Source organism: Bradysia coprophila, chromosome X, assembly GCF_014529535.1.
Source record: "Bradysia coprophila strain Holo2 chromosome X, BU_Bcop_v1, whole genome shotgun sequence".
Classification (NCBI taxonomy): domain Eukaryota; kingdom Metazoa; phylum Arthropoda; class Insecta; order Diptera; family Sciaridae; genus Bradysia; species Bradysia coprophila.
The window spans coordinates 1,087,459-1,098,267 of NC_050737.1; the positions used below are offsets into that span (position 1 = coordinate 1,087,459).

Genomic DNA, 10,809 nt, shown 5'->3' on the forward strand with positions numbered 1-10,809 from the left:
ATACTCCACAAGCAACAAGAGACCCGCACGAACCGCAGGATTCCAGGAATGAACTGCATAGAATTCATTTTTTGGTGAATTTTTGAATGGCCAGCAGAAAATGTCTAGCATAGATCTGACAGTCCATTGCTGGAAACCCACATACGTTTTCTTTGGAATCTATTCTCGATTTACACACACCCTCCGAGATAAAGATTCAGTTGTCCCTCTGTCTTTCTTAAATGAACATTTTCGCTCTTTTTTTAAAATTGTTCAAATTTTTTTCATTTTTCCCCTTGCGAAGTACCTTCAACAGCCCCTATAAATTCAATTTTCTGACTATATCCTCAACACCACAAATTTAATTGTTTTTCTGTGTTTTTTGTGATAAAAACGTCTGAACTGCAAATACATAGAGGAACAGGTGTGATTCATTTCTTTACATGATTGTATCAAATATAACGAGACCAACGAGACCCATCGTATCTTTAGTTTCATATTGATGTTTCGCACAGGCTTAAAATTTCTTAAACAAAATCGAACGCATCCACCTGTCAACCAGGCAGACAAATTGTATTTTTTATCAGAAAAACATTCCAAAGAATATTCTTATCACACGTAAACTGTAACAATTTTAATTATTTTTTAATTAAACTAAAAGTGATTCGAGAACGTTGTGTCAGTCAATTATACAAAGCGGAAATGTCGAATTCTTACTTGGCGACATGCATTAATTTTCCCATTGAACGGGATGTGCTACTAGACATTGTGGAAAAGGCCAAAGATTGGGCACTAATGCACGGTGTTGGTCTACGATCGAAAGCCAATTTCAATCCTGATGTTATGCAGGTTGGTTGTTGTTTCCAAACTGCTTAAGTGAACTGATTGGGAAGTGTGGACCTTTTTGCCTTTTTAATGTATCTCTTTTCGTCACGAAGTTCGAAGAATCTTGATTTAGTCCACCTAGCTCCTTAAGGAGTACATCAACCAGCGGGCTGATCAACTCAAATATTTGTTTTTATTTTCTAAAAAAAAATTCTTAGCTGGTAAGTTAGCTGGAAGGAGACGAGGGCGTGGGCCGTGAACACATAACATTTAGTGTTTCACTTCAATGCTTAATTCTTCTCAGTATAAAACGTCTTTTGTTGATCCAACCAACTTAAAGAAATAGTTTGATGGATGAACTGTCGGTTACATTAATCGTCCGTCAGCTAATTAGGAGCCACGCAGTCCATTAATTTCTTTGGGATTCTGAATCAAATTGTAGTAATTTCCCAAGTTTTGATACTTTTTCGAGCCAATCTAGTCTAACTCCGTAACATTCGTTGATGTTGGTAAATTGATTAAGAGTCAATTCGCCAAAACTTCAACCAAGTTGTATGAAACATGTAAACAAGCCATCAGCGATTTTCGGCGGGTACACAGTAATCGATTCAGGTGATCCTCCTGAGTCATTTGCAACAAAAAAAAATCCTCGAAATAATTATGTTTTCACGCCAGAAATCATGAAAAAATGTACTGCGCGAGGGTGACCAAAATAGTTTTTGTTGCATATCACCAAGAATACGTAACGCATTTATCTGAAATTATGGTCATTGGTAGAGGTGTTGACGCCGCATAAGCTGGCCTTTAAAACATTTCGAAATTTTTCGTGTTTGTGGTGCAGTAGCTATTTTAGGGGGAAAAAATTCCAGAGTGTTTTCAAAAAGTTACAACGATAGACTTGGAAGATATGGGTATCGTTGGGTAGGTAGTGACCTCTACTATCCATGACACCATAAACCTACCGCGGCACGACTTCCGTTGAGCTTCAATTTTGATTGATTGATTGAAGTATACTAACACAAAAATTCTCTATAATTCCACGCGTCTTCGCGTCTATTTCAATTTTTCTGACGTATGTGACAATTTTAAATCAGGGCTGCAGTAGAATCATTTTTTGTACTTTAGCCACTTACCAGAAGTTTTTGGAAAATTTTCTCAAATGTACGAATACGAAAAATTCGACATATTTCCAAATCCTTCCGGTAAGTGGCTAAAGTACAAAATATGATTCTAATATGCTAGTAAACACTTGATACAGTGCCGCACTGGCCATACTAGGAAGTCTGGAGATACCCGAGGAACATATGACACAATTGAATCAGTTGGTTTTGTTTCAAATTTTATAGGCCCTAAACGAAATTTCCCGAAGCGTAAGGTGCCAGTAACTGCAGCCCTGATTTAAAATTGTCACATACGTCAGAAAAATTGAAATAGACGCGAAGAAAAGTGGAATTATAGAGAATTTTTGTGTTAGTATACTTCAATCAAAATTGAAGCTCAACGAAAGTCGTGCCGCGGTAGGTTCATGGTGTCATGGATAGTAGAGGTCACTACCTACCCAACGACACCCATATCTTCGAAGTCTATCGTTGTAACTTTTTGAAAACACTCTGCAAAAGTTGGAATTTTTTTCCCCTAAAATAGCTACTGCACCACATACACGAAAAATTTCGAAATGTTTTAAAGGCCAGCTTATGCGGCGTCAACACCTCTACCAATGACCATAATTTCAGATAAATGCGTTACGTATTCTTGGTGATATGCAACAAAAACTATTTTGGTCACACTCGCGCAGTACATTTTTTCATGATTTCTGGCGTGAAAACATAATTATTTCGAGGATTTTTTTTTGTTGCAAATGACTCAGGAGGATCACCTGAATCGATTACTGTGTACCCGCCGAAAATCGCTGATGGCTTGTTTTTAAGTTGTTCGAAGTTTTGGCGAATTGACTCTTAATTCCCAGAGTTGACAGCTGACTGCTGTTGTATGCTGATTTAAAATTTGAACAAACTGTAATGAAGAACTGGAAACTGGAAATAATTCTTTTAGTGCTATCGTTTACAGTTAGATGCAAAATCTTTTAATTCATTTGTTAGTCTTGCGTTCTGCTATAAATAATAGAACACACTTAGTTGATCTTAATCCTCATTTTTGTCGATGATGTCAATAGCAGATGACTAACCGACAATCATCTTGTATTATCTTGTATGTATGCTCTCACAATCTTCATTTGTTCACATCATTGTTAAATTTACGTTAAAAAAAATCCCAATTCCCCTTCGTCAGATTGCTCCATTTACCTTGATACCAACCGCCTTTCCACGTCAAGAGTTTGAAAAAGCTGTACGACTGCAAACGATACTGAATGAGTTAATGCACTGGGTAGCCCACGATTCCGATTTCCTGTGCGAAACACTGTCATCGACGATCAAAGGAGACGAATTCACTGCCAATTTGTTTCAAATTTACGAAACGATATTGGCCGAAAATGATCAACAGGTGAGTGATTTGGACGATATTGTCAAGTTAATTTGCTTTCATTAAAGTGTAACGTGTTAATATATTTGTTGTCTCTCGAATAAAATGAATTCGTGTTGATAATCTCATGTTACACGAACATAAACTTACCGATCAATTTGTTGGTATAAATTTGAATGTTCCACAATTGATTCAACTGGTGAGAAGATCTATGTCGAATTTTGTGCTTTTTCATTTTTATATTTTTGTCTTTCAATAGTAACACCTAATGTTATCAAGCTCATATTTATCATTGAGGACAGGCAAAATCTACACAGAGAAAAATATGGGAGTTATTCGACCAGTTCAATCACATTAAATATGCTGGTCGTCAAACACTCGCTTAATGTCGCTTAAGTGCCAGATAGAAAAAAAAAACATTCTCAAAAATATCAAGTACGAACTAAAGAAATTTAGGTTCGTTCCTATTCCATGAGAGCATTTTCTATATGTGTCTGAGGTAAAGAAATTGGGACCATGGGGTCAACTGCACATTTTGTTTTATTTTGACACAAAAGACCCCTTTTTATACATTTGTCCCTCTAATACATTTCACTCACTAACAAAAAAAGTGGTAAAAAAAAATTCCAGATTTTTCTCTGTGTAAAACTAGTCGCAACAAAATATTTATTTCTCTCTTGATATAGCCTTTATCATTGGGACTGCTCAGATCGGACCTAATGCTTGAGAGCATTTGTGCCGAGGACTGCTCTTGTCCACGATCATATTGCTGTTGGAAACAGGTCGAAATTAATACAATTGCCAGTGGTTTCGGGCATCTGGGTCCCATAAGCAAAGAAATTCAAAGGTCTACCAACTAAAACAACTTTTCTACAAAATTATTTACTTTTCCAATTTTATTTTTATCTTTCTAAATTTAGTCACGAGTCACTTACATGCCTTGAATATTTTATTTTAATTTTTAAACTTATTGAATGTTCTCCTAATATTTTTAGTTTGAAATGAGTGTTTTTTCGACTATAAATTTTAGTTGGAATACAAAACTGTAAATAATTCATTCCCATTTTCTGACGGCTTAAAGTATTCTTTTACCGGAACCATTATATGCGTTAAAGAAGTAAATACATTTTTGGTTGGCATGTGAAATGTTAGCAAAGACTGTGCATAAAAACTAATGAATTCACATACACCACACAACCTATATAACTTCAATAAGCACGGAACACAAATTTATATATAAATATCATAAGAGCTTTACTAAATCATCACGAATGCGAACTAACCGGGTTTGATAAAAGCTCAAAAACAAAATATTTTAGAGTCTGTAATGCTGTTGCTATCGGTTGCTATCCATTTGCAGCGAACAAATGTTCTCTGATTATTTTATATTTTCGAGAGATTGCAAGAACTTTACGTCAAATGTATGTAGCTTTTCAACGTTGAAAAGAAAGAAAAATGTGGAAAGAAGGGCGCGGAAAACGGCATGATGAACCACAATCGACTTTAAGGATTACGGTAGAATATTAAATGAAACTACGCATAAAAAATATTTTATTGACTGCACTATGTGAAAGTTGAATGTTACATATCAGTTTGCTCACTGCGAAAATGATCCAGTACATGAAAAATATTTTGGGTTCATTTTATGTGTGTTCGTGTGCGATATTCAACTTTAACTCGGAAACAACTTTGTGATACTCGCCAACTCACTCGTATGTTTTTGAGCAATCAGCTTCGGGTTTAAGTGAAAATAATTGGTATTTCGAAACTAACAACATTGTTCACTTTCTCCACAAACGAAGCGAAGTTTACTTCTTACTTCGAAATGTTCTGATACGACTGTAGTAGTCCCCAGAGCCTAGGAATTGAAATTACAAAAAAAAATAGCAAGAAATTTAAAGCACTTTTTTTTAATGCTTGAAAATAGGCGCTAGTCTAGCCCGTTTAGTGGAATATTTAAAATCTCCAAAATTTGGATTGGAGAAAGTTATCACAATCCTATAATTGTGCTCTGAAAATCACAGCTTCCTCGCCCTATTCATTCACTTCAATCTTTGAAATTGCTCTATTATCGGTATAAATAATTCTTTCCTAATTAAAACAAAAATTTGGTGTCTTTTCGATAATTAAGAGAATACATTCACATTCTAACATTAAAATCATTCACCAACTAGGTCCACTTGGATTGTTAATCATAAATCATTGTCGACTAACTCTCAGCAATGAATTTATAGCGCAAAAAGACTAATCAAGTAGATAATGGAAAACTTGTTATGCTATACGATAACTTTGTCGAATCATTCCCATGCTACTGTTTCTAACTTAAATCGGACTATAACGCAAAATCAATTCCTGAAGGAACACCGACAGCAAAGACATTTCCGTCGAAATTTAGTTATCATAAATCGTTGATTTGAAATCAATCAATCAAAAGCAAAAAGTCATTTCATTCGTTTCTCGCTTTAGAAATTTAAGGTCAACCGAAAATCCCGTGTTTACAATGCAGGTAGTATAAACTGTTTTTCCGATTTACAGGAAAGAATGTCGTTAGGTCTTCTTCGATCGGACTATTTGCCGCACAATGTTGAAGATAATTCCATAAAACAAGTGGAAATCAACGCAATAGCTTCCAGTTTCGGTGGTATTTCCACTTACATGACACCTATGCATAGGTACAGTAAATTTTTTTGTTAACTATTTAACCGTTTCACACAAACATGTAGCAGAGTGTACTGTTTTAGACTAAGATTTTTTTTGTTGTAATAATCGAGGCACCGTTTTGGGCAACGAAAATGAGTTACATTTCAATTTTGTGTTGTCTGATAAAATCGCTGTCACTGTGCAGAACTTATTAGAACTTTTTTCTGGTTAAATTTACAGCCTGTGCGCTCGGGTTCTATCCCAGCGAGAGACATGCGAACATCACTGGTGTGTGAATCTTACTAGAATGTCTTGTTATAAATCCAATTGACTTATTGACTCGTTAAAGTTTGAATCTACACCCGCGGGAAAGTAGATACTGCAGATTCGGGTATTGTTGCGATTTGAAATAGTTTCCTCAAAAAATTTTCTTTTAGCAACTCAAATCCTAGATTTAACCTTCAGATTTTTTGTTAGATACGCGCTGGCGACCTGCAAAGAAACACTAAAATTAGTACCTAGACTTTCATTTGTTCGTTTAAGATTCTCAGAATCGAATTGGAATTGAACCTGAATTTAAATGAAACCTGAAAATCAGTAAAAGTTCAGGTATATTCGGGCATATTTCAGGGATAACTGGGACTTTTTTCAGATATACCTGACACCTTTGGCCTGAACTTTTCAGATTGCACATTAATTCAGGTCATATCGACCTGAATCAGATCAAATGATACCCGATGTGTTTCGAGTCTTGTGTTCAACGAATGTATGTGGAAACAATTTTCAATCAAAACACCCGGTAAATCCTCGCTAACAATATGAAGTGGAAGTACCTTAGAAGTGATTATGTATAAAACCAACGCACTCCAAATAGAGTACTATTTTGTATGAAATTTTATCCCCACTCTTTTTACAGTGTAAAATTTTGTATGGAGAACTGTCAAGTTTCAGTACCATATTTTGAGTACCACTTTTGCTTGAAGTGCGTTGATAAAACTCATTACATTGCTGGATTGCAGCGATGTAAAGCTCAACGCTAAGTTTAGTTAAATTACTGTTAATTCTGCTTGCTTGGATGATTAGCTAGGGTCTAATGCCCATTCTTTTCTAATTAACAGTTCGAACTCGCGTCTTTCTTGGTTAAGGATTTTGTTATACAAAACTGCGAAAGTGATTTAATCAGAAGTAGATTATCGTAAAGGTGATGGTATTTAATGGCTTGCTAAACCGAAACAAAAGAATGTTTTTACTCACGAGCACTATATTTACTACAAAAAAATCATTTCTTAGTCTCCCAGCCATGTCTTTTCTGCCTGCAACGGTGATCCTCACATTAAAAAGTCCTATTTTTGTAAAATATACTATTGTACCATTCTGCACCTCATCCTATTGCTTTTACTATTTTCCGCTTTTACTACTTTTTCGTTTATCGCGGAAGACAAATGATTGAATCAGTTTTCTCAAAAAAAAACCACCGGATGAGTGAAATCCTTTGTCAACTAAATTTCGCCAGTATCCGGACATATATCAGTAGTTGGACACTTATTGTTCTTTCATTGAAAAACTTTGTTATGAATGACAGAATAATGGGTGTCCGACTACTGGTACAAGTCCGGAGACTTTGTCCACCCCAATAGGGTGACCATACATCGCTCTTCGCTATTAGTATATTGACTCAATGTTATGGAGTGTATTGAAACTTCTTGTGTTCAATCAGTTAAAACTAACACTATCCGTCAAAGTATTTATGTTTAACATTATACATATTATTAACCACTTTGTTCGATTTTGTGGAAATTCGGGAAGTTTTTCTGTGTATAATTCTTCAATCGAAAAAGCACTCATTAACGCATTGACGTACTAGATGAATAGACCGATCGCATAATTGTTGTTCGACTTTTGATTTATCGAATTAAGTGTTCCTTTCACTTCGAAGTCAGTAAAGTATCTCAGCAATAGGATATTCGACCATAAATTATTGTCTCCTGGAAAAAATGTCTATTCGTCTAATTCGTCGATGATTTGGATTAACCAATATGCATGCGATTGTATCGTCTCTAATTTATTATTCGATCACAACTTTTACATTTGTCTAAATTTAAAGCAACTAGAGGCGGACCATTGTAATGTATGATTGGAGAAATTTTGCCTAATTTTTGGTGGATGTGGCTCATAGACCTTCCAACTGTTTACATCCTACAACTGCAACTGTTTCACTAAAGATCAATGAAAGTGTAAAACAGGTATGGTCTATTGTCCGCCCGGAGGACATAAAAATTTGATTTTCGTACTTAAACGCACTCATTTTCATATTATTTTGACATAAAATTTGAGTGCTTTTAAGACGAATTCGCCGATCGACCATACCTGTTCTAGACTTTCATTGCTAAAGATGTGTTTTAGCATTAAACAAGAAAAGAAAAACTTTGAAAATATATTGGTGGTCAGTTCATGAAGGTTAGGACTTCTAATGGCGTTGTCAATCTTGAATAACCAATTTTTTTTTCGGTGTTTGCTATCTAATCATACAAAACTCCTCATAGTTCTATACAAAACTTGAATTTTGATTCACCAACATCATCAGTTCTAATTTAAAAGTGCAATATAAGGTCATCGTCATGGTCAAAGAGGAGTTCCTTGCACCAAGGATATTGTAGTGTTTTGCAGATTGCGATTTGTTTTTTTCGTTAGTTTTAGTTGAGAATTTGCGACGATTTATTTTGAATTGGCTCACCTTAGTATATTTCCTTGTCAGTTCTTATCATCTCTGTTCTGTTAAGAGTACGAAAGTAAAAGTTGTGATTTCCGAATGATGATTTTATTGTATCTTCCTATTCCGTCAGACGTATTCTAATACTTTCATCAATTTTTAGCTACATTCTCCAAGAATTGGGTTATGCTGACAAATTAGTCAATGTAAGTTTTGATTTAAAAAAAAATTGTAAAAATCCTGATTACCCAATCATTCCGTGTAGTTGCCACCAAACAATGCCTTAGCTGGACTATGTGATGCCATGGTCGAAGCATGGAATTTACAAGCGAATCGGGAAGCAGTTATTTTGTTCATTGTTGAAGATGTTACGTACAACATTTGCGATCAAGTAATTCAATGGTTGAAATTTAGAAATATTTTTAATCTGACCGAGGATCCCAATCGAATTTTCAGCGATTCCACGAGTTTTACATTCGACGAGAATATCCACATGTTAAGGTCATACGGAAGACGCTGACTGAAATTCACAAATTCGGAAAATTAGGACCGAAAAAGGAGCTGATTGTGTACGATAATAGTTTATGCGGGTCGATCTGGAACGGTTCTTTGAAAAGTATTTTCCCAAAAATTTCGGAGATCTCTAAATCAATAGATCCGAAATTTTTAGGGCGGTTGCTTTCGAAGTATCAATGTCCAGCAATTGATTAAATGTTTTCATGTGGAAATCTTTTGATTTTCTATAGGAATGATGTCGTAGCATCGGTAGTCTACTTTCGTGCTGCTTATGATCCGCAACATTTTCCATCCAAAAATGAATGGGACGCACGGCTCTTGATTGAAAAATCGTATGCTATCAAATGTCCGTCGATCCAGTACCAGTTGGCTGGCACAAAGAAAGTGCAACAAGCGCTGGCCAAACCAGGAATTTTAGGCCGATTCATTAAAGATGCCACTCAGATCAAAGCTATATCGGACATTTTCACGGGCATTTATTCGCTGGACGATAATGAGGAAGGTCGGAAGGGTTTGGAGATGGCTTTGAAGGATCCGGAAAGGTAAAGCTACTTTCTTGGTCAGACTTCCGATGTTTAAAGTAAATTTCCGCTTTTAGATACGTTCTGAAACCTCAACGAGAAGGAGGTGGCAATAACACTTATGGAATGGAAATTGTGGACGCATTGAAAGTAAAAGGAAAATATTTTTGCCTAAAAACGCAATCGTAAAATCGAAAAATTGATTTTCAGAATATGTCAGCGTTAGAGCGTAGCGGTTACATTTTAATGGAACGTATCTTTCCACCAATATCAAAAGGTTCTAATTGCCCACTTCCGACGACATTATTGATTTCTGATCTCTTTGTCACATTTAGGTTACGTGGTTCGTCCTGGTGGCCCATCACCGCCTGAACTGTTAGATCTAATATCAGAATTGGGAATCTTTGGAGCAATTATCGGGTATGTAGCACAGATAACTTTAGTGGAACTGAATTGGTTACATTCAAAAATCAACCTCTCTTCCTTGCAGTGACAAAAGTAAAATTCTTTACAATAAACAATGCGGTCACATGTTGCGCACGAAATTGTCATCGGTGAATGAGGGTGGTGTTGCGGCCGGTTTAGGCGCTCTTGATAGTCCGTACTTAATTGATGATTAGGTGTCCCGATGGATCAATGTTATTCGATTGTAGTATTTTGTTACACACGACGAACTAAAAATTATTATTTTTTATGAAAGTTCTTGTAAATTCTTAATGGAAATAAAATGAAACTAATTTGGATCGGAATACAGAATTAAAATTCTTGAGCTTGGGAGAAATCTTAGACGGGAAAATATTGACACTTGAGTATACAACTAACGAGTGAAAACAAGGGTGGATTTGCACTGACCTGAAAATGTAATCAGAAAGTCTGGCTAAGGTTACGTTCAGATTCAACCTGAATTAAACTTACCCGGAAATTTTTCATGCCAGGGCTGGTCAAAGCTTAAGTTACCATGAATTATTTGGAAAATAAATTTCAGGCGAAACTAAGCCTCATCTGCATCTAATTCTAACGCGATTTATTTTGGGCTCAGAAAATTGTCGTTCTGTAAAAATTAAAAACTCGAAAAATTCCGAGACCGTAAGTTCAGAAACTCAGACTCTTAAAAAAGAATCAAATTTGGCATTTCCT

General features: G+C 35.6%; 1 protein-coding gene across 2 annotated transcripts; it reads left to right on the forward strand.

Annotated features, from left to right (window-relative positions):
- Positions 1–524: 524 nt before the first annotated feature.
- On the forward strand, positions 525–10,415 carry LOC119081409 (glutathione synthetase-like). Of its 2 annotated transcripts, none has more exons than XM_037190307.1 (11): positions 525–828; positions 3,094–3,306; positions 3,972–4,132; positions 8,799–8,841; positions 8,901–9,026; positions 9,092–9,204; positions 9,382–9,693; positions 9,750–9,822; positions 9,883–9,949; positions 10,008–10,092; positions 10,163–10,415. In XM_037190307.1, exons 1-11 carry the CDS (start codon positions 682–684, stop codon positions 10,290–10,292), a joined length of 1,470 nt encoding a protein of 489 aa, XP_037046202.1. In that variant the 5' UTR covers positions 525–681; the 3' UTR covers positions 10,293–10,415. The 2 variants fall into 2 exon arrangements, with proteins under 2 accessions (XP_037046202.1, XP_037046210.1); XM_037190315.1 differs by lacking the exon at positions 3,972–4,132 and adding an exon at positions 5,821–5,957 and having other exon boundaries at positions 527–828.
- Positions 10,416–10,809: the final 394 nt, after the last annotated feature.

Excerpts from the sequence above, each read along its gene's own strand:
- LOC119081409 (XM_037190307.1), top strand. The coding sequence starts at position 682 with ATGTCGAATTCTTACTTGGCGACATGCATTAATTTTCCCATTGAACGG. Across the intron at positions 9,205-9,381 it reads CCGAAAAAGGAGCTGATTGT|GAATGATGTCGTAGCATCGG; the intron begins GTACGATAATAG and ends GATTTTCTATAG. Across the intron at positions 9,694-9,749 it reads GCTTTGAAGGATCCGGAAAG|ATACGTTCTGAAACCTCAAC; the intron begins GTAAAGCTACTT and ends TTCCGCTTTTAG.